The sequence below is a fragment of the Panthera leo genome, chromosome B3 (assembly GCF_018350215.1).
Source record: "Panthera leo isolate Ple1 chromosome B3, P.leo_Ple1_pat1.1, whole genome shotgun sequence".
Classification (NCBI taxonomy): Eukaryota; Metazoa; Chordata; class Mammalia; order Carnivora; family Felidae; genus Panthera; species Panthera leo.
Genome location: NC_056684.1, coordinates 60023762 through 60048951, shown reverse-complemented (window position 1 = coordinate 60048951; position 25190 = coordinate 60023762). Strand labels below are relative to the sequence as shown.

General features: G+C 34.8%; 1 protein-coding gene across 1 annotated transcript in view; it reads right to left on the bottom strand.

The window, feature by feature from the left end:
• Positions 1–25190, bottom strand: part of UBR1 (ubiquitin protein ligase E3 component n-recognin 1) — a 133262-nt gene that overhangs the window by 53143 nt on the left and 54929 nt on the right. Inside the window, exons 9-24 of the mRNA XM_042942244.1 lie at positions 24855–24962; positions 24114–24202; positions 21475–21573; positions 20348–20505; positions 17802–17901; positions 17042–17170; positions 13439–13619; positions 11023–11084; positions 10632–10742; positions 9854–9919; positions 9486–9587; positions 7949–8012; positions 5690–5814; positions 3112–3164; positions 1231–1333; positions 321–369 (exon numbers count right to left, since the gene is read on the bottom strand). Coding sequence (XP_042798178.1) covers positions 321–369; positions 1231–1333; positions 3112–3164; positions 5690–5814; positions 7949–8012; positions 9486–9587; positions 9854–9919; positions 10632–10742; positions 11023–11084; positions 13439–13619; positions 17042–17170; positions 17802–17901; positions 20348–20505; positions 21475–21573; positions 24114–24202; positions 24855–24962 — 1599 coding nt within the window. The remainder of the gene's footprint in view (positions 1–320; positions 370–1230; positions 1334–3111; positions 3165–5689; positions 5815–7948; positions 8013–9485; positions 9588–9853; positions 9920–10631; positions 10743–11022; positions 11085–13438; positions 13620–17041; positions 17171–17801; positions 17902–20347; positions 20506–21474; positions 21574–24113; positions 24203–24854; positions 24963–25190) is intronic.

The following is a 25190-nucleotide window of genomic DNA, read 5'->3' as shown; positions in this document are numbered from 1 at the left end:
TCAAAATCATGGATTACATGCAAAACAACACATGATTTTTGTTACTTTTAAAGCACTGAATGCATCAATGTCAAGGGAAATATAAGTCACTATATCAGTCACCCAAAGTAAACTCCATTTGCTATAAATTTAAAAATTGTATCACCACTGATGTAAGCCATATCTTAATATGAGGACAAGAAATAAAGGGGTCTATGCACTTTCATTAGTTGCCCACTCTTAAAAACAACAAAAACAAAAGTGAAAAACACTATATACTAGGCTGATACAAAACCACAGAAAATAGTGAAAATGAGTCAAATCAGAATCTCACTTTTTACCTTCATCTTTGTTTTCTTGTTTTCTCCTTTTCTTCTGCATATGTTCTGCCTATGTGTATATATATAAAAAAAAAAAAAAGTCTATCTTTAAATATACTGCTTGGCAAGCATGAAACAAATGGAATACTTTGAAGCAGGCAGGAAAGATCCAGGAGCCTACCAAAATATCTTATATACTGATGTATTAAAAATGTTACCTGGTGCCAGAAATAAAATGACTGTCCTAGGAAAAGCCACTGCAAAACAGATGAGTAACATCCCTCCTCAAGATTTTAGTTCCCATTCTTTCAGTCAACAATATTCATCTCGTGCCTATTATATTCAGGGCATTGTACTGCGGCCTGGAAATTATTCATTTTGTAAGGACGAGTCCAGACATCACCGTAAGTGATCAAACTTAACATCACCCTTAATGGGACAAATACACATCATGTGCCTGATTTGATACAACGTATTATCTATATAATATTTTACCCCAAAACATTTAATTTGAATCTAATCATGAGAATACAATCAGATACATTCAGAATGTAGGATATTCTAAAAGACCACTAGCCTATACTCTACGTGGCAATGGCATATTATAAAATGGCAATATTATGAGAGACAAAAAAGGCAAAAACATCATCCTAAATTAAAGGAGATTACAGAAACATGACACCAAATAAAGTGCATGATCCTTGACTGAATCCTCCTCCCCATGAGACCGGGATAAAGGATATTTTTGGTAAATACTGCCTGTATACTAGGTAACATTACTGATTCAATTTTAATTTCTTGGGTGAGATAATGGCCTCTATTAATGAGAACCAATATAAAACTATAGAAAAAAAAAACACGAAATTTCCTGCAGAGTTAGAAAGCATAAAGCATTTTAGGCTTATTTACTGAAGAGGATATCCTTTCCTACCTTGCTATGTTGCGTTTTGGAATAATGATAAAAGTACATATTGAAGTCTTTCAATGATTCATCTCTCAGTTCATAAACTCCATGGCCTGATACACCTGGTTTCCTAAACGGACAGAAAATACAGAGATGAACTGCAGGGTTTCTACAGTATACAATACTGACAAAATAAGAACCTAAACAGTAATTAAAACTCAAACTCTAGAAGAAATAATCATATCTCAATCAGCTTGCTTAAACTGAAATGAGAAATTTCATTCCAATAGTAAAACTAAAAACCTATATGGCAAGCTCAAAGTCCTGATAACAGCTCAGTTGTGTTTCATAATTAAGAAATTTAAACAAATTTGAGCAAGTTTATTTGATATTTTACAGACCTGATCTCTGACTTATTTCGCTTAGCCTTATACTCTCTAGCTCCATCTATACTGTTGCAAATGTCAAGATTTCATTCTTTCTTAGGACTGAATCATGTTCCAGTGTATAATATATACCATGTCTTCTTCATCCATTCATCTGTCTATGGACACTTGGACTGCTTCCATAATTTGTCTACTGTAAATAATGCTGCAAGAAACATAGGGGTGCACGTATCCATTTGAATTAGTGTTTTTGAACTTTTTGGTAAATACCCAGTGTGCAATTACTGATTGTAGGGTAGTTCTACTTTTAACCTTTTGAGGAACCTCCATACTGTTTACACAGTGGCTGTACCAGTTTGCATTGCTACCAACAGTGCAAGAGGGTTCCTTTTTCTCCATAACCTCACCAACACTTGCTGTTTCATCTATTTTTTATGTTGGTCATTCTGACCATACTGTTTTGATTACTATAGCTTTGTAGTATATCTTGAAATCAGGAATTAGGACACCTTCAGCTTTTTTTTCTTTCTCAAGATTGCTCTGGGTATTTGGGGTCTTTTGCGGTTCCATACAACTTTTAGTATTATTTGTTCTAGTTTTGTGGAAAATGCTGTTGGTATTTTGACAGGGATTGCATTGAATCTATAGATTGCTTTGGATAATATGGAGATTTTAATAATATTAACTCTTTTAATCCATGAGCATGGAATATTTATTTGTTCATCTTCTATTTCTTTCATCAATCAAAAACTTAACTATTAATAGCCCACTACTGGTTAGGAACCTTACTAATAGCATAAATAGTCAATACATGTTTTGTATGTTAAATGTATCATACACTATATTCTCACAAAAAGTAAGCTAGCAAAAAGAAAATGTTAAGAAAATCATAAATGAGAAACTACATTAACAGTACTATACTGTACAAACTTCACGTGTAAGTGGACTCATGCTATTTGAACATGTTGAAGGGCCAAGTGTACTTACTATTTAAGTCACTTAATATCATGAATCAGTATTTCTCATATACTTTCCAAAAATACTCATTTTTTAAAATTAATTAATTTTAATATAATTTATTGTCAAACTGGCTAACAAACAGTGTGTGAAGTGGGCTCTTGGTTTTTGGGATAGATTCCCATGGTTCATCGCTTACAGACAACACCCAGTACTCATCCTAACAAGTGCCCTGCTCAATGCCCATCACCCATTTCCCCTCTCCCCCACCCCAACCCACCTTCAGTTTGTTCTCTGTATTTAAGAGTCTCATTGTTTGCCTCCCTTCCCCCATGGTCTTCTACTAAGTTTCTTAACATCCACATATGCAAAAATACTCATTTTTTTCAACAAACACATTACTCAGTGCTTAACTGTGTGCCCTTCATTTTCACCCTTTTTCATCTGTACTCCATTCTTGCTCTTAGGAGTTCAGGCAAGGACTTCCGAGCTTCTACAAATATCCAATGTACAATACCAAAGATTGGTCTACTTCCCAAAATAAGCATAAATATTAAGTACTTACTTAAATGTGGCCACTTTGTTTATGACATTCTCTAATCCAGTTTCATTATTTTCCTGTTGAAACAATATTTTTGTCATTTTTACCTTCATGCAATGACTTTTCCTTCTCTTACTGTGAACTGCAATACATTTCAACAGCATTCCTGAAGTACTTTGTAAACAATAAAAAAAGATCAACTTCCAGTATAAAAAAATTGGGTCTGAAACCAATTGTTTTGAGGAACCAATTTCTTAACAGAAATAAGATCTATAAATAAACTACTTAAGGAAGAAATTTTATCTAAATTTGCCCTCATATACACTTATGTATATAAACACACAAACACACACCCAACAGTTCAAAGAAAAAGAGCTCAGGGTGCCTGGCTGGCTCAGTCAGTGAAGCATGTGACTCTTGATCTAGGGGTTGTGAATTCGAGCCCCAGGCTAGGTGTGGACACTACTTAAAAAAAAAAAGAAAAAGAGTTTTCCTTATTTATTATGTTCATCACCCACATCATTTAAGGACATGCCCATGCTGTACCAATACCTAAAACCAAGGTTATAAAATAAATGGAATCTACAGCCAAACACATGTAGATGTCCAAATGTAGTCTGGCTTCTGCATTATAATAATTTTCTGATTGGCCAGGACTTTTCCTTGATCGAGGAATTTTTTTTTTTTAATGAAGTCATTTAAAATCAGGATAAGAACATAGTTGAGATACTAAAGTAAGCACATAATAATTTTGCAAAAATTGAGGCATTTAACCTCCTTTTAAAATAACGCACATAGTAGGGGGACTAGGTGGCTCCGTCACTTAAGCGTCTGACTCTTGATTCTGGCTCAGGTCATGATCCAGTTTGTGAGTTCAGGCCCCGCGTCTGGCTCTGTGCTGACACTGCAGAGCCTGCTTGGGATTCTCTCTCTCTCTCTGCCCCTCCTCCTGCTTGTGCTCCCTCTTTCTCTCTCTCAAAATAAATAAAATAAAATAAAATAATGCACTTGGGATAAGCAATGAAGTTAGGGTATGCCTTAAAGCATTCTTCTTGCAAAGTATGATATGTATATCACTAGTGGTGTATGAAATTATTTTATGTTATACAGTTATATATTTTTAAAATTGTGAATAGTTACTCACTTATTTTAATACATATTAGAAAAAAAATCCAGAAACTAAACCTATTTCACTGATAGTATTGCTTAGAAAGATGCCAAGAAAAATGTAAATTAATCTTAAAATGTATTAATAATTATAAAATGGGTAGATGGATATGTAGAAATTATGAAGGTGATATGCCAAATGAGTCTGAGAATCAATTAACAATAAAACTGGAAAAAGGGGTACCTAAGTGGCTCAGTCAGTTAAACATCCACTTTAGCTCAGGTCATGATCTCGCAGTTTGTGAGTTCGAGCCCCGCATCAGGCTCGACAGCTCAGAGCTTCGAACCTGCTTCAGATTCTGTGTCTCCCTCTCTCTCTCTGCCCCTCCCTTGCTTGTACTCTCTCAAAAATAAACATTAAAAAAATTTAAAAACAAACAATAAAACTGGAAAAAGATACAAATATTTTTTTAGGAAAAATGACCAACAGTCAAAATTTATCTCTATTCTATTTCTCTGGAAAACCTTGATAGATAAGTCCAATTCTCTTTTAAGAATCATTGTTCTAATTCATAATTAAATCCCAGAAGAAAAAATATGAGACCCATAATCTTTTTTATTTTTTTATTATCATTTTTTTAACATTTATTTTTGAGACAGAGAGAGACAGAGCATGAACAGGGGAGGGTCAGAGAGAGGGAGACACAGAATCTGAAACAGGCTCCAGGCTCTGAGCTGTCAGCACAGAACCCGATGCGGGGCTTGAACTCATGGACCGTGAGATCATGACCTGAGCCGAAACCGGACGCCCAACCGACTGAGCCACCCAGGCGCCCCGAGACCCATAATCTTTAGGACTATTACTTCAATTGTCAGCAAATACAAAAACTTAAATATCACCTGTGGCCATGAGACTGCACTCTGCAGACCTCCAGCCAGAGGCAACAGAGATACTAATGCAGGCTCACTGTGGGATAGAGGGGAAGACATCAAGCCTGGATGGGATTACCCAGCAGTCTAGAATGCTTCTATCTAACCTTCCTTTCTTCTTACTTTCACCTGGAATCAATTTTGCCTCACAGTCTGATGGCTCCCAAGCTTTTCCAAGCTTCCTCACCATTTTCTCTCATACGTACTGTTCCTAATAAATTCTTAAATGTTTTGTCTTAGACATCTGCTTCTCAGAAGATCCAGACTAATATAACTCAAATAGTCTCAGTATTTCAAGGAGGCCCCTTTTCTCTGGAGAATTTTTATTTTGAGGTAAGCAAAAGCCAAGAAGTTTCTTGCTCTAAGATGTTTTCCAAATAGCCATAATATTTCGAAAATGTTTCCTAATGCCCAGAAGTCCAGAATTATTAAAGTTTATACCACTAAAGAATGAATAGTTGTAGATCTGCAAAATTCATTAAATAAATTTTCCTAAAACTTCAAAGTAGTTTTGTTTCCAATTCCAAAAAAAGAAAAACAACAACAACAACAATGCTGGACTTACATTCTCAGGTAAATTTTTGGCAATGGCGCTATGTGGCATGGGTTCAATACAAAGCAAGTGAATAATTTCTCTCATTGTGACCTCTTCTTTGGTTACATTTCCCACGCCAGGTACATAACGCTCACCTAATACAAACAATGAAAAGAAAAGTAAAACAATCAATTGTTTTCTACTTAAATCTCTTCTACCAGGAACACTTAATACACAGAATACTGCATTAAGTCTATGAGAGAGGGACCAGAAATTATTTGGACATATTCCTAAATCTGAACAAAAGTCTATTTGCTAAAAGACAGAGGAAGAAAAATGAAGAGATCCAAAGAACACAGGCCTTCTCTTAACCTATACACACACACACACACACACAGAAGTATATGTACACATACTCACACATTATAAACAAGGCCCCTCAATTAAATTAGCATGTGTTTCTAATACTAGAAAAAAGGCTGATGGCATTGAAAGACTACTGGCCATCAGTGAACAATAGCTTTTCTTTCAAGATCTTCCTTGATTTTGTTTATATTTGTTATTTAAGACAGAATAAGGTGAAAACCCACAAACAAGATACTTAAATATGTTGTTATGGATTAAATGACAAAACAGTAATATGTATCAGGAATGACTGGTGTTGCTAAAATGCCCACATGACCATTTTCCATTTTTCATCTCAATAAACTGCCAAACAGAGAGAGAAAATAGCTAAATTAACTATGGGAACTGGTGTTGAAAGCATCTAATTCCCATTGTCTTAAGAAGGCCTATGGTATCTGGCCTTATGTCACCACTGATTTGTAATATACAAACTCTTATGATATCTATAACAAAGTTATTACACAGGCAGGAAGCTTCTGCCTAAGAGATTTGATAAATTCTATAAATTAGCCAAAGAATGACTTTTGTGAAATGAATTCATTTCAAATAGATCATCCCTCTTAACATTTGTAAAGCACTTTATAACTTTCAATTTTTTCCCCCTAAAACAGTATTCTCTAGAAATTTAGTGCTATAAGAAAGCTCAGAGATCACATAGATTACCTTCAAATTTTACAAATCATGAATCTAAGACCCCAAAAATGTAAATGGCATGCTTCTGATAGTTAATATATTATAGATAATTCCTAAAAATCAATAATACAATATGTATTATAGACTATTATATAGTTAATATATAGTATTACATAGTTAACACTATATATTAACACATATATATTAATGATAATATATATTATATATAATGATAGTATATATAAATAATAATATAATATATATTATATTAATGATTATACATATTAAATAATATATATAAATGATAATATATATCTCATTAATATATATTAATGATAATGAAAGTAATGAAGTTACTGTACTCAGGAATATAGCAGGTATTAACAAAAAATCAAATCACATAGGAGGAAAAACCCATTAAATTTAGATAAACACAGTAATAGCAATAATAAAACAGTAAAAATATAAAACAGCAAAAATATAGTACTAGAAATTCTTCACACACTATTCCAAGAACAAACATAAAAATTCTCAAGTTTTTATAATTTAATAAAGTATATCATCAATTTAAAAATCTTTTACACATTTACAACTCACTTTGCAATGGCAATGAAGTTCACCACACTTTCTGCTGAGACAAGCAGCCAGTCAGTAACTAACTCTCTGAAAACAAGTAAAATGAACCCATGTTTTCAGATTTAGCCAGGGGTAGAATCCTCACTAAGAACTAACAATAAAAAGCATGTTTGCTGCCATAAAGTAAGAAACAATATCCAGAATGAGAAGTCAAGAAATTTTACTTAGCTCGTAAAATCAACAAAGTCTATAATACAGAACATTAAAAAAAAAAAAAAAAACAACCAAAAAAGTATGGCCAATATTTACCCAAAGTAAAAAGAATGACACAATGAAAAAAAAATTTTTTTTACTAAGACCTATATTACTTTGAAATTTCACATATAAATAAAATTTTTAGCACTCAATGTATAGGTATTTTTCATCTACATTTCTAACTAGGATAATCGTATTCCAGTAAAACAAGACCAAATAATTATAAATCAGGTATTGACAAACAAAGATGTAACAGAACTGTGCTTTTTAAAAGCTAGGTTTCTAAACACATCAATCATATTAGTCACATTAATCTCTAATATTCTATGCTGTATTTGCGAGAAGGGTAAGATGATAAATTATAGTTTTTATTAATGCTCTCTCTGAAAAGAACTCATAAGATTAATGTTTTAATCTTACCCACAATATAGATGAGGACTTGAAGCATTTCTTCTATTAATGTATTATATTGTTTAATCAAATCCTATTGAATCAAAAAAGAATAAATTAGTTACAAAAGAACCAAAAGCCTTTACAAAACATACATTTCTGGATCAGACTCATGGTTCATTCAGTCCAGTATTTTCCTTCAGACTGCAGCAGAAAATTAGGTGAATAATTCCCTTTACTGACATCAAATTCCATAAGGTTCACAATACCTGGCATATAATAAGAACTCAATACAAATATTATTTTCATTATCATTACCATATAGCCTTAAGTCAACAAACTAATTCTTATGACTTCCTTCTTACCTGGGTTGGTGGGACAGTGGCTTCAAATAACAGATACCAGTTCGTGAGAATACTCTTCCTTAACACCCCTCTTACTTAAGCAATGTATAGCAAAATGAGATACTCATTTTTCACCAAGTATAAAACATGACTAAAAATTAGCTTTGTATTTTGTATCCTATTCTTTGGTCCTTTGCAAGTAACTTCTAATTTGAAAGAATAAAATAACATGATTCATAAATTTAAAGTACGTAAGGACTACTTTATAAGTTTGTATCAAATATGAAAGCAATGAAGATGTAACAAAACTACACAGTACAACAAATTATAAGCTATGAAAAATGTAACAAATACAAGTGAAAAATATCCTTATTAAATAAGGAACTTTAACAGAAACTGAAAAAGGGAAAGGGTTGGAAAGATAATTTACTATCAGAAAGGGGGAAAAAAGGCCAATAATCATGAAAACATGGTCAACCTCAATGCTCATTAAAGAACTACACCTACAAATAAAAGACCACCTTTCACCTACCACATCAACAAAGAGTAAAGATACTAGTGCCACTACAGAGGTACACACTGCTAAAGAGTGTAAATCTGAGTACCTCTTCTGAGAGCAATGTGACAATATGTATTAAGAGTCTTAAGAAAAAGCATACTGTTTTCTCCAGGTAATCCTCTTCTAAAAATTTATCTTAACAAAATAATTAGGCAAGTGTTTAAACCCTGAGGTACAGAGATGTTTATAAGACCAAAAAACTAGAAAACCTCTTCAGCAATTCGGGGATCAAAGTATAATGCAATTGTACAGCGCAATACTATATAGCCTTTAAAAATTATGATATAAAAAAAAGTGGTGGTATATTTATTTAAACCTATCACAACATCTCATTAAGCACAGAAAGCAAATAACCAAATAGCACATACAAAATGATCCAATTTTTGTTTCAAAAACAAACAAGACACCAAAACTTAGAAGGTGATCATTTCTAGGAGGCAGTCTTTCATGTGATTTTTCTTCTCCTTTTATTAATCTAAACATTCTAACTTTTTGTAGAGTAAAAACAGTACATATGTGCATATGTAGATATACATGCATGTTATGTGTATATGTGTGATTTTTGGAAATACACATAAAGAAATAAAAATCCTAAATATGATTAAAATTGTTAACAAAAATACTTCCTTTGGAATTGATACACATGTCAGTTTCTGTTGCTTACCTGGTCTTTTGTGGATATAGTCTTGTTAAAAGCATCAGCAAGTTCATACCTCTGAAGTACCAGTAACAAGAACCTGTTGGGATCCATTAAAGATGCACCAATCTGTGGAAGAAACGCAGCATGACAGTTCCATGTGTATTAAATGAACAAACATTTGTCTCCAGTAGGACTGTCAGAAAGAGTATAAAGTAAGTCTGCAAAAGATAATGTAGTAATCCCTTCCATTTTTTATGATACCCTATTAAGTTTTAACAGTGAGAAAAATTTAAGTAAATAAAGTTAAAAATAATTACTGTATCTTTTCTCTCCCTCTACAAGGGATCGAAGAAGGTTAAGACATAAGTATCCAAAGTAATTTCAATAGGTACCTGAAGCATAATGATATCTTTATCATACATTTCTTCTCTGCACTTAACATCTTGGTAGTAAAACACCTGTAAAATAAAAGATAGAAGTGGCATGAATTGTTTTATTTCAAACAGAATTCTTAACAAACACTATTCCTAAAACTTTCTCTAAACCAGAAACTCCAAGAACTCCTTAGTGGCAAAAAAAAAAAAAAAAAAAAAAAAGCTGTAAATCTATGAATCACTAAGGGATTCGTGAGATTTTAAAGTAAGGAAATATGGCATGAAAATACTTCCAAGTTTAAAATGCTCTTATTATTACTCTCTCAACATGTGCAACAAAAGAATTTATTTCCTCTGATTTAAAAATCCCCACTTCTATAAAAGTAAACTAATTTCTACAATCAATCATAACACGATTTTTCTCCCAAGTGGTATCTTTACAAGTCCAGTTTCCCCATCTTCTAGGAAAAGCACTTCTCTTTATTTGCTCTAGAACAGAGGGAAAAATTGTTAAAGTGGCCTTCTATTAAGAAAGGTGATGGGAAGACTATAGGTCTCCAGGTAAGGAAATCCTCATAATGTTAATGGGCACATTTCTACTGGCTATCACCTAATCTATCTACTCACTAGGAGAAATATCTACATGGTTACTAGAACTTTCATTTCTGAGTTCATATAAGAAAACAGAAAGCAAATAGCAAAATCCAGAGACACAAGGTTAAATTATATAAGAGAAAAAACAATCAGAAAATTAACACACTCACATTCACATGAATGTGAATAGGCCTTGCCATACCTGGCTAATGAGAGAGAGTCCATTTCTTCGCCACATTTCAGCAACAACCTGGGCAACCAACACCAGACAACGCAAAGGATATTCCACTAGTACCTCTACTTGAAAGTCCTCCTGAAAGAGAGGAACAATTTCATTATTTTTCAGAGGGCTTGGATGTGTCTCAAAGTCATGGCACTAGACATTCTTCAGTTTTCTCATCTGTAAAACAGATGGGCTTGAATGAGTTAACTCCAAGTTTTGGTGATTTAGATTTCAATGTACTTATATAGAAACCTAAAATTACTAAATGGGAATTATCCAGGTAGGTTTCAAAATTTTTCTTCCCTCTCATCAACCAAGAGGTGTTTAGAAATAGGGTATAAGTAAATCAGCCCTTAATAGAGTCACTTACAAAAGGCACAAATTCATGTAGTCTTGAAACGGCACCCAGCCTGCTTAAACGCACATGAAGACCTAAAGGTTAAAAAAAAAAAAGAGAGAGAGAGAGAGAGAAATGAAAAAGCAATAAACCCAGTTAATGTATCCCTCATTAACTCAAGTTCAGAAACTTATGAGGTTTAAATATATATTTACTGAGTTTAGAAATGCAAACTTTTGACTTCTAATTTTAAAACATAGTATTATTAATGTATTTAAGATCCTACATAGTGCAAGGTGTGTTTACACGTTATATAAAAATACTGTGCTGCCTCTCAAGACATCCTTATTCTGCTCTTAACTAATCAAAAGAAATGAAAACTAATTTAAGTATTTCTTTTTGTAAAAATAGAAGTGACGTAAAATCACATCAATTATACCATGTGCAAAAACTAAAAATGAATCAAAAACCTAAACATAGGAGCTAAAACTGTAAAACTCTTAGAAGAAAACAGGGAATAGACTTCATGACATTGGATTTGGCAATAATTTCAAAGGATACTATCAACAGAGTGAAAAGGCACTCCAAAGAATGGGAGAAAATATTTGCAGATCATATGTTTGATACATAGCTAATATCCAGAACATACAGAAAACTCCAACAACTCAACAACAAAATATCTGATTAAAAAATACACAAAGGACTTGAACAGACATTTCTCCAAAGAAGATATAAACATGACCGGCAAGCACAGGAAAAGATGCTCAATAATCACTAATCATTGGAGAAATGCATATCAAAACCACAATGAACTGGGGTGCCTGGGTGGCTCAGGTGGTTAAGCACCCGACTCTTAGCTTTGGCTCAGGTCATGATCTCATGGTTCATGGGTTCAAGCCCCACATCAGGTTCTGTGCTAACAGTGTGGAGCCTGCTTGGCATTCTCTCTCTCATTGTCCGTCCCTCCCAGGATTATGCTGTCTCTCTCAAAATAAATAAATGAACTTAAAACAACAACAACAACAAAAACAATGAACTACCACTTCACTCATTAGGATGGCTATTAAAAAAAACATACAGGAAAGAAGATGTGTTGGTGAGGATGCAGGAAAAAATGGAACCCTTGTACGCTGCTGGTGGGAATGTAAAACAGTGCAGTTGCTATGAAAAAGAGTTTGGTGGTTCCTCAAAAAATTAAAAAGTAGAATTACTTTATGAACCAGCAATTACACTTATGGTACATACATCAAAGAACTAAGAACAAGGACTCAAACAGATACCTGTACACTCATACTCACAGCAACATTATTCACAACAGCCAAAAGGTAGAAGGAACCCAAGCATCCATTCGTAGGCAAATGGATAAGCAAAGGTGGTATATACAAACTATGGAATATTATTCAGTCTTAACTAGGAGGGAAATTCTGACACATGCTACAATATGGGTAAACTAAGGATATTGCACTAAGTGAAATAAGCCAGTTATAAAGGATATGTATATGATTTCACTTAAGTGAGGTACTTATAGGGGTCAAACATACAAGTGGAAGGTAGAATGGTGACTTCCATAGACCGCAGGGAGTGGGGGATTGAGGAGTTATGCTGAACAGGTACAGAATTTCAGTTTGGGAAGATGAAACATATTCTGGAGATGGATGGTGGTTGATGACTGCAGAGCAATATGAATGTACTTAATGCCAGTGAACTATACATTTTAAAATGGTTCAAATGATAAATTTTAAGTTATATGTATATTTACCACAATTAAAAATATAAACATAGAGGCATCTGGCTAGCTCAGTCAGTAGAGCATGCAACTCTTGATCTCAGGGTTGTGAGTTCAAGAAAGCATGGAGCTTCCTTACTTTCTAACTAACTAACTAAATAGAAAGCTGCTATCAGCATTCTTCAAAAATAAATAAATACATACATACACTTACATAAAGTTATTAAAAAAAAAAAACCTGACAGGACCAATTTACATGGAAATGCAAATCAAAGAATGATTAAAGAGAATCTTATTTCTTTCTTTTAGTGGTGAAAGGAATAACAACAAAGATAACATACTGGTGTAATCTCATAGAGAAGAGGGTTAAAAACCAGTAACAATGTGTGTTAACTATACTTCAGTGAAAAAAACCCCACAAAAACCAGCAACAAGATTTTACCATATTTAAATTGGGGTGGGAAATGAGTTACCAAGTTAATCCTTCAGTGTATATTAAAAGGATTCATTAGCTGACCCAAATAACAAAAGGCCCAGGTAAACAAGCATCCCGAGATCAATGTTCTGGTGACAACTCTTTGAAGGACAGTGACAGTTCTTAACTGCAGTGTGATATGAATATGTTTGTACATAATGAGTACAGAACAAAAACAGAAATAGTTCTACTACTCTGAATATCTAAAAAACAAAGCTAATAGAAAGATGCAAAAAACAAACACTCACCAGCAAGAGTCCTGGAGAGTGGCAGATGTATGCTTACAAGATCTTCAGATACCTTGTATGACTTAGTTTCCAGAGTATGACCCCACAATTGTACTACTGTCTTGCTACTAGATATAAAACTTGTACTGCACCGCATCACAGCTTTGTGACACTCTTTATAAGCCACCAGTAAGAGTTCTTCCTAAAAGGAAATTAAAAATGTACACAGATTAACAAGTTATCTACTTTACCACACCATTCAATAAATATTTAGTAAATATAAGCACAAAATTGTTCCATGTATAGCACAGTTACTTCCACAGGATCTACAAACTAGTTGGAAACATAAGACAGACAGACACACACACACACACACACACACACACACACACACACACACAATCAAAGTAAAACATTTTAAGTACTATGTAAATTGTACAAAAGAATTACTCTAAGAGGGAGGAAAAAGAATTACAAACAAATGGGAAGACATTATTTGTGAAAGCAGTTTTGAGTGGGGTCTAAAAGAATATGCAGAATTTATGGGGAAAAATGAGGTGACAGTGGTATAATAAGCAGAGATATAAGAGTAAACAGAGAAAAAAGGGGAAGTACAACTCTTGTGCAGGCAGTGTAAAGGAATAAACACTAGATAAATGAAAGGCTTTATGGATGAAATTAATGAGCAGTGCAGCTGGAAATATGCCTTGCCATCAGTATGGGAATATACTGATGGTGTCTCAAGTGTAACAATGTCAACATGCTGCTTCAAGAAGAATTAATGGGTGTCAATGAAGATGACAGATTGGAGAGAGTGATGTTAGGAAACAAGGGAACCAACAGGAAGATTACTATGAAGTCTAAGTCTAAGGTGATAAGGGTCTTAACTAGGATGGGGGCAGTCAGGGAAAAAGAAAATGAACTCACAGGAAATAAGTTAGAATTGTAAAATAAACTTAGGCTAAGGAAAACTCACATCAGGGAGAGAGGAGTCAAACTCACTTTTCAAGACAGTGTTTTTCACACTGATTTTATCCTGAGAAACAAATGCTATGGTCCAATAAATTTTGGGAATATTCCACTTAGAAATTAGCACACTGAATAATTTAAAGGGCTTGAGGGGCGCCTGGGTGGCTCAGTCAGTTAGGCATCCGACTTCAGTTCAGGTCATGATCTCGCAGTTCACAAGTCCAAGCCCCATGTCGGGCTCTGTGCTGACAGCTCAGAGCCTGGAGCCTGCTTCGGATTCTGTGTCTCCCCTTGTCTCTACTCCTCCCCTGCTGGCACTCTGTCTCTCTCCTCTCTCAAAAATAAATAAAAACATTAAAAAAAATTTTTTTTAACCATAAAGGGTTGGAAAAGTTCAGTGGCATTAGAAAGAAAAATCATACTTGATTTTGTTCAACCTAACATTTCTCAATCTTATGTGAACATAGAACTTTTTCCCCCTGAAAACTCTGCTAACATCTAACACAGAGAATGCAGTGGCTCTGAGATTTTCTGTGTGGATGAATGTATGAATCATAGTGTCATTGTCTTGATATGGCATGAATCACAGCCATACGACTCTGAACGCACCCAATCTCATCTGAATCAGTGTCATTAATTGAAAACTGGAAGTCAAGAAGGGAAAATGTTAAGTTGAAGTAGAAAGAAATGATGACAAACCAATTTAATATATTCTGAATTTGAAATGTAAGTGTAAGATCTAAGCAGGAATGTCTAGCACACAAATAGAATACTATAGCTCCACAGTTTTAAATGAGGTGGTAGAAATGAAAGACCTGTAAGAAAGAGAATATTCAGAATGTATCATTCAGTAGTCAGAAGGAATTGGGAAAAAAAAAAAGGCAATCAATGATTGAAATGTTGAATCAGTAACAGAAGTATTATAATAATGTAGACTTGTAAAAATCAAAGGGAAAGAAAGTTTCAAAAAGATTAGGTATTCAAGAGAAAACAATGCTACAGACATTTGCAGGAAAATGGGGACTTAGAGAAGACCCTCTGAATTTGGTTACTATAAAGATCCTCTGAATTTTTTTCAAAAAGCAGTTCCAATCAATTTGTAAGGGCAGAAGCCAGACCCTAAAGAAGTTTCAGAAGCTAGAGAGATGACAGCAAATATAGATGGCTGCAGAGGGTTTGGCAAATGTCAAGATGAACAACACATACTCTGACCTCATCTCCAACAACTATGCATGCCTTCCATAAAGGTGATGGTTGCCAAAAAATATGTGCTCTGGCTAGTTGCTGGACAATTATTTCCTGTCCTTATTGTTCCACAAAGCTACAGTGCTAGATTAAATTCTATCATGTCTGTATGACTGCCACTCTGAACCTGTGACCAACTGCTGGTGGGGAAGCAGAAGAGAGGAGGAAATAAGAGAGCTCACAGTTCACAGAGGTAGCAGAGACAAGTAAGGGGCTTTTACTCTTGTTGATGTTAAGGACAGGTGCGTCCTGTGTGTGTAGGCAAGTGAATCAAAGAATGGGAAATACCAGAGGAGACAAGTGAGGAAGCCAACTCCAGGATGAAGTAATGTAGCTCAGGACCAAGAGCCTAGGTAGAGACCTTAGTTTTAGAAAGAAAGGAATGCAAAGAAAGAGACCAATTGTGAAGACATAGAGAAACGTAGTGAATAGATTATGTCATGTCAGCAGCACAGAGAAACCAGGGAAAATCAAAGAATTTGACTCAGATAATGGTGATTTTCTCAAAACAGAAATAAATGAGGTCATCCTTCCCAAAAAGGGAATCTGGGGTAGGACTGTGTGTTTGAAGAGGATTATGGTCTCAAATTATTGTGTAAGGAGATACATTAGCTCTGTGTTTGGAAATTAATATTCTTAATGGTTTAACATGTATAACAGAGCTCATGATTGCATAAATATCCACTATTCTCTAATACCAAAGTATTTTAAAGTCCATGTAGTCCTAATTTTCATATTATTAGTATTCATGTCCAAGGAAATAAATGAATACACAAATAAATAAATGTATTTTGTTGTATTGTTTTGAAACATTTTATTTATTTTTGAGAGAGAGAGTACCGGTTGGGGAGAGGCAGATAGAGGGGAATAGACACAGGATCCAAGGCAGGCTCTGCGTTGACAGCAGTGAGCCCAACGCAGGGCTCGAACTCACGAACTATGAGATCATGTCATGAGTCGAAGTGGGATGCTCAACCAAATGAGCCACCCAGGCACCTCTGTTGTATTTTTCAAACCCCACTATTCCCAGAGATAAATCAAACTACCATGGAGCACATTTTTAAATCAAACATAAAAAACTGGATTTTCTTCCTAAATTCAGGAAGACAAGTTCAAATACACAACTATTTAAATAATAAAATCTTATAGCAAGGAAGTCGCTACATAAAACCTTATTACTGATAATCATTAGAGCACCTAAAACCCACTGATCCTGGGGCACGTGGATGGCTTAGTCAATTGAGAGTCCAAGTCTTGATTTTGACTCAGGTCATGATCCCAGGGTCATGGGATCAAGCCCCATGTTGGGCTCCAAGATTTTCCCTCTCTCTCCCCTTTTCCCCAGCTCACACGCTCTCTCTTTCTAAAAAAAAAAAAAAAGCACTGATCTTACTAACAAATTTTACTTACATCACAAGCACACCACTCTTGGAACATGAGTAAAATATTCTTCAATTGCATCTGTATAGCAATGGCAGCCTCCCAGTCAGGATCCACTTCTATGTGTTGCCCAACCTGTCTTCTGATTTCTTCCATTCCCTATAAGAAAAGAGTGATTACACACACACACACACACACACACACACACACACACGCACAAACTCTCTCTCTCTCTCTACATATATATATATATATATATATATATATATATATATATATATGCATATTACATAGGCCCTTTTTCTTCGCTCTTCTACTGTCAAAATATGAAATTGTCAGAATTTATAATCATATATGCATAGCTTTTTAACATGGCTATTATACAAGGTCATAATGCATGGGTTCAAATCCCAGCTCTGTCACTTTCTAGCTGCGTGACCCTGGTCAAATTATTTCTAGACTTCAATTCCCTTATATGTAAAATGAAGATAATAACAGTAGCTACCTCATAAGATTGCTATGATGCTCAGGAGAGATAATGCATGTAAAGTGCTTACTACCATATCACAATCAATAAACATTACTGGTAATAGCAGTAGTTAACTGAAGTATATAGAATTATACCTATTAAATATCTATTAAAGCGGGATCAGTAAAGCAGTGTTTAAATTTTATTTCTACTTTGCTAGATATAGTCTTCCTTACATAACAACCACAATTTGCTTAAAAGAAACAAAAACTGGGGCTAAATTTTTAATATTTATCTTACTGATGAATAGAAATATCATACCTGCATACAGGTAAGAATCTTCAAAAAAGACCGAAAACCTTCAAGGAACTGCATTCTTAATCTTTCTGTCCATACTGTAGGTTTGCTGATCAGGATATACCTATCATTTCAAAAAACAAAGAAATATTTCACTTCCCCATTTTGTGATAATTTTAAGATTTTCAGAGCTAAAGACAATGTTGATTCATCAAAACTATGGATTCTGATTTCTTAAAGTAACAAGAAGCTCTGGGCAGAGCTAGAATTATACAGCAAAATGTGAAGGCTCTAGAGAGGCATATGTCAAAGCTAAGCCTGACTTCTCAGAAGTTAGTCTACTTAAGTGAACTTAGAAGCAACCTAGCCTGTCACATCTGGACAGCCACAGTACAGATTTTCCAGGAGCTCAGAATGTGTTATTTTCCCCTTCTCCTTGTCATTATAGATTTCTTGACTTAAGTAAGGATGTTAAGAAGTTGTAATAAGCATCAGAAGACTGGAAAACTTTAAAGTAAACTTTCAAACCAGTGACCCTAAAGTTTTAACATACGGCTAAGTATCTAGAGGTGTGTTAACTCTCAATTATTTATTGTAGAGAATAACTAGAGTCAGAAATTGATAAAACAAAATAAAATGTGATAAAACAATGAAGTGATTATGCACAACTTCCCTGGATAAAAAACATAAGTCAGCTACAAGAATATTTCACAATAATGAGAGCAGCAGTATAGAGACTTCACCTGTACAAAGAAGGAATAATGAATACTCTGATTTAACACTGATAATTTTAAGTACTGCCATTTGGAATTTTTGTGTATTTTTTGCTTGTTTGTTTTGCATACATGTAATTTATGCATAATTTGTGAAGCACACTGGTAAGTGATGATTCACTACTGAATTCATCTACCATCTCTGTACTGAGGTTGTGATGACATAACAATTTGCTGAACTTTAGAGAAAGATGTATAATCATATTTAAAAACTGAGGAATCTGAAAAAATCTGGAAACTTCTTCCTTAATAATATCAAGGATCCAATGCATAATTCTAGAAATCTGTCAAGTGTATTTTTAAGCAGACTATTTCTAGGTTGTTTGGAAGTATGTTTCCACCTCTCAATGCACTAAATGGTCACTAAAAGTAGACAAAATTACTTGCCTGGGTGGCTCAGTTGGTTAAGCCCCTGACTCTTGATCTCAGTTTAAGTCATAATCTCACAATTCCTGAGATCAAGCCCTGCATAGGGCTCTGCACTGACAGCGCAGAACCTGCTTGGGATTCTCTCTCTCCCTCCCCCACTTGCACTCTCTTTCAAAATAATTAAATAAACTTAAAAAATTTTTTTAAAAAAGCAGAGAAATTTAGAATGATTTTTCCCCCTTGGAGATTAGAAACAATTAATCATATATATATATCCCTTGGAGCACTTTATTTTAAACAATAAACTAAATGAAATGCTTTTGTTTTAATATATTCTTAAAAGAAAATATTTTAATATTTTTCTTAAAGTTTATTTATTTTGAGAGAGAGACACAGAGAGAGAGAGAGAGAGAGAGAGCACAAGCACGAACTTGAGCTGGGAAGGAAGAGAGAGGGAGAGAATCCCAGGCAGGCTCCTTTGTCAGCACAGAGTCCAATGTGGGGCTCAGTCTCACAAATTGTGAGATCATGACCTGAGGTGAAATCAAGAGTTGAACCCTTAACCAACTGAGCTTCCCAAGCACCCCAAGAAAAGAATTTTTTGAAGCTTATGATTTACTGAATACTTGAAATATCACAACTCTTATAATATTCACCAATTCTAAAATAAATGGAAACTTACTTCTTTTTTTTAGTATTTATTTATTTTTGAGAGACAGACTGAGACTGTGCAAGCAGGGAAGAGGCAGAGAGAGAAGGAGACACAGAATCCAAAGCAGGCTGCAGGCTCTGAGCAAGGTGTCAGCACAGAGCCCAATACGGAGCTCTAACCCACAAAGCGTAAGATCATGACCTGAGCTGAAGTCAGATGCTTAACCAACTGAGCCACCCAGACACCCTGAAACTTATTTCCTTTTAAGTCCAATGATCCCAAATGTGATGTTATGTGATTTCAACTTTAGTTTAAAAGGCAACTCTAGCCTCTTCAGCCAAAAAAAAAAAAAAAAAAAACAAACAAAAAATATCAATAACTTATTTGTATGTATGAAAGGAGTTAAAAAGAAACTCACATCAACAAGATTATCTGAAAACTATGCACAAAGAGACTACAGAAGAAGGACAGAACCAAAGTGCATGAATGAAAGTGAGTGAAAGACATGGTAATTACAATGGAGATACATTCAGTGACCCTGAGAGACCCTATGTTCCTGTAACAGGTCCCTCCTTAATACCTTCCTTATTAACCTGGTTTTAACTCTATAAAAGCGTTCACTTAAAACAATTATTAACATGACACATTAAAAGTTCTTTGTACTTGTCATGATTATAAGGAGAATTCTAGATAACCAAAAGGATCAGTAGTTTATTTATAAAACGGAATACAAAAGCACTGTGATTAACAGGTAACTTTTGACTTGAACAACTTACTTTAGATCACATATTACTGCATATACTCTTCCCAATTTGTCCTGGCTATAACCCTGGAAGTTGAATTTATTGTTCCTGTCCAAGTATTCAGGCAAAACTTCTAGCAGAGTTTCAGTAATGACAGAGATAACGTTCTGTTCTTCAATAAGATGTCGAGCCTGCAAATATTTCAAGAATATTGTCTTTATAATTAACTCATGATAGTATGGACTTAATTTACTCACGCATTTGGCTGGTCAGTGAGTCATTTTAACTAAATGTTTACTGAGTACATAACCCTTAGTCTCACAGAATAGCTATTTCTGAGAAGTTTTTTTCTAAAGGTAAAAATTCCTTACTCCCCAGTAACTAGAAAACACCTGTTGGACACTCCAAGCCCATCACACAGATTGTCAACATAAATGTTTACCATCAATAATCACATGATGAGCAAAGCAGAACAAACATAGATATACGTCATGACTTCTATCATATTACTATCTATTCCCGCATCTCCCAGTCACTCCTAATCCACTGTCTACTCTCCATCTTCTTCTCTAGCCTTTGAAATGAGAAGGTAAGAATAGTTAACCAAACCATCCAGAAGAAACAGGAAAAGAAGTAGTACCAAAAAAAAAAAAAAAAAAAGGCAGAATTTTCCACTTTCCTCCCAAGCTTAAGCAGCACCATATCAGCACCTATCTCATGCAAATGCTTCACCGTCATACTTTCCCCTCCAGCTTTGTTTTATCTTCATCTATCTGCCCCTCCCCACCAAACAATAACTAAAGAACAAAAGAATAGCCAAAAAAAAAAAAAAACAAACAAACCCAAAAACAGTTTGGGTATTGAAAAGGCACTCCTCTTAAGTTAGCCTGGTTTCTGAGAAACCAGCTCTTGTCTCCTCTCACAGGGATCGGGACTTTTGGACAGCAGTCATGCTGTCACTCCCACTCCACAAACTACCTTGTCCTCAGGTCCCACTAAAGTATGCAGGTATCAATGAAGTATCATTCAATCTTCCAAATGAAATTAGCCCAATATAGAGATTTTGACATCATTTTAATTTGATTTGATACTAAACAGAGTTCTTAAAAAGCAAAACAGGTTTTACTTGGGAAGACTGCAAAGAAATGATCAATACATACCAGGGTAGGAACAGTAAACATCTGAACTGAGAGTGCAGTTACTGAGATACTTCTGTCATGATCATCACTAATATACTCTTTCTGCAGCTGTTTATAATACTGAAAGATATAATAAATGGAAAATCAATTCTAAATTACTGAAAACTTTTAAAATCCCAATTTTAATACATGCTATAGATGTTTCTATGTATATGTGTACTATAATTCCTATTTCTTTTTTAAAATTTTTTTTAAAAAGTTATCTCTACACCCAACATGGGGCTTGAACTTATAACCCCGAGATCAAGAGTTGCATACTGTACTAAGCCAGTCAGACACCCCTATAATTCCTATTTCTTAGAAAAAGACAATACAGTGAATAAAATATAATAATTTTTTTTTACATTTATTTTTGAGAGACAGAGAGACAGAGCATGAGTGGGGGAGGGGCAGAGAGAGAGGGAGACACAGAATTCAAAACAGGCTCCAGGCTCTGAGTTGTCAGCACAGAGCCCAACATGGGGCTCGAACTCACAAACCGCGAGATCATGACCTGAGCCGAAGTCAGACGCTCAACCGACTGAGCCACCCAGGCGCCCTAAATGAAATATATTAGAAAAATAACAAACAGGGGTGCCTGGGTGGCTCAGTTCGGTTAAGCATGTGTCTTCTGCTCAGGTCATGATCTCATGGTTGATGAGTCTGAACCCCACATCAGGCTCTGTGCTGACAGCTCGGAGCCTGGGGCCTGCTTTGGATTCTCTGCCTCCCTCTCTCTGCCCCTCCCCTGCTTACACTCCGTCTCCCCCCCCCCCCCCCCCCAGTCTCTCTCAAAAACAAGTAACATTGAGGTGCCTGCGTGGCTCAGTTGGTTGGGCATCTGACTTCGGCTCAGGTCATGATCTCACGGTTTGTAGGTTCGAGCCCCACATCGGGCTGTGTGCTGGCAGCTCAGAGCCTGGAGCCTGCTTCGGATTCTGTGTCTCCTTCTTTCTCTGCCCCTCCCCAACTCATGCCCTCTCCCTGTCTCTCTAAAAAATAAATAAACATTTAAAAAAAAGTTTAAAAAATAAACATTAAAAACAATCTTTTAATATTAAAAAAAAAGAAAAATAACAAACAAAAGACCAAACATGAATTCAGTTACCCAATCTCGCAGAGCTGGAAGTGTTAACTATAAAATGTATAAAAAGCCAAAAACCAACACACACACACACACACACACACACACACACACACACGCGTGCATTAAAAAAAAAATCACAGAGAAGTGCAGTGGTACAGTATATCCTTTCTCTAAACAGAGCCTGGGACAACCTTTAACAGATTCTATCTCAATGGTATAGGGCAGAGGCAATATTCAAATTATTTAAAAACTGATATGACCTAGTAAACCCATCAGATTCATTCCAGCCTTAAGCAAAATGAATGCCAGCTGCAGATAACTTCTCAACTATACTAGCTGAAAATCAAACCTAATACACTGGGAGAACAAAAATAATACATCCACTCATGTATCAAGCATCATGTTAGATCCCTGAACCACATATTTAATTTTATCCACTAGAATTTCTACAAAGAAGTAACCGTGGTCAAAAAAACAAAATTTAAATAGGAGAACTGCTTTCATATAAGAAAAAAAACTCATTTCAGATCACATATATGGTCCAATATTCTATCTCTTAAAGAAGAGTTTTAGAAGAATAGAGTTAATAGCTTGAGTAAGAGTTTTAGAAGAATAGAGTTAATAGCTTGAGTTGTTATCATCTTTCAGGAAATGGAATGTCTCAGTTACTTTTAACAATCTACTCCTAAAATCCAGAGAGTGCAGGTTTCTTGTCCCACAGTATCATTTGCTTTCTACTGTCATTATTTCACTCTCTGCTTCTAGTTCCATCCTGGATCCAGCCTTTTAAGTTTTATAGAACTGCCTGCAACCCAAAATCAGAAGAAACCAACAAGTATCCACTGGATACTTTTTAAAAACTGTTTTATTAATTATTATCATTTTTTAAAGTAGGTTTCACACCCAACATGGGACTTGAATTCACAACCCTAAGATCAAGAGTCACATGCTCTACTAACTGAGCCAGCCAGGCGCCCCTTGGATATACCTTTGTATGAGGCAAAGTGGAAGATTCAAAAAGTCTGTTATGTATTACCTTGCAATGCAACTTGAGAGATAGACCCCTCTGCCCAAAAATACATAAATAAAACAATGTGAGGGATATACAATAGATTAATAAAACAAAAAGCTGTAAGTTTTATCTTTATGTTTTAGCCTCATTAAGTATAACTCTTGCCTGTTTAATTCCCTTTAGCATGCATATCTGTTCCTTTTCGATGCTGTGTCTTTCAGCTAGTCACTTCTTGTTATAATTTTATTTGTTATAAGACAGACAAATGATCAGGAAGAATGAATGCATGTGTAAATGTGTTAACCTCCAAATGCTCTGTCCAGGCAAATAATAGATCTTTTTCCACCTATCTCCTCTTCTAGACTACTGCTTCCATACTATCAAATGTGAAAAAAAAAATGAGCCTTTGACAAATCACAAAATTAAATTCTAAATTCAAAATTATCCCCTTTGTTTCTACAACTCTCTTTACAAAATGTTTTTCTTTTTCTATTACTGATATGTATTTTAAAGACCAATTACCTTCACAAATTCCATAGCAAAGAATTTTTTGTATTCCATCTCCATAAAAAAACTGCTGAAGATCAATTCATGAAGTATCTTACGGGCACCTGCAGATAATTTTGGGGGGAAGTGGAAGAGAATCACCAAGGCAAAAAAAAAAAAAAAAAAAATGCCAGCTATACGAGATGGCAGAATATTATAAAAAAAATTAACATACTAATAGACCTAAAGGAATCAAATATGAGTAGTATTTATTACATTAACATTTAATTATATTAATACTTAATACTTAAAATACTTACACATGTGCGTTTTCCCTCTCGTTCTGCCCCTCCACTTTACCTTACTTCATTCTACCTCATCCAAACTTTCTCTATTCCTTTTTATTCGATTTCACTCAAAATTACTCTTACTCTGTCTTTCCTTCTCTATCCCCTTTAGCCTTCTTTCTCACCTTTTACTTTTTGTTCTACATTTGTATTGTAAAAATAAAAATGAACATAGTGTTAATAATGGCACCACTACATGAATATATACTCTTAAGTATTCTTTATTGGCCCTGACTAAACAAAATGGCACTATAATTAAAAGGCAACATCCCCAGGTTTTAACACAGAAGAATACATACTGATTGGTTAACTTTCCTTTAAAATATAATATCTTATCAATCAAGATCACTGATTTAATAAACAAAAAAGATTATAGCTCTACTTTAAGGTCATGCTTCATGGCAAGCAGCATAAGCAAAGACCTACCTACCTTTATAAAGCTTTGCATCCCAAAGCATTAACCTGCTTATGAGACAGGGATTCTCAGAGCCAGGTTCTTCTCTAAGGCATGCTTGGCAAAAGATCTGTCTAAAGTCACCTATAAACGAAAGAAGTCAGGTAACTTTTATTCTCACAATATTTCTTCCACAAGTACATTTCCTACAATAACATGAAAAAAATTAACATTACTTTCCCACAGTCTGATATCAAGAATTCTATCAATATAAAAGAATCGAAAGCTTTACAAAGTATTAGCTATGGCACTTGAAAAGCAATTCTGGGGGCGCCTGGGTGGCTCAGTTGGTTGAGCATCCGACTTCGGCTC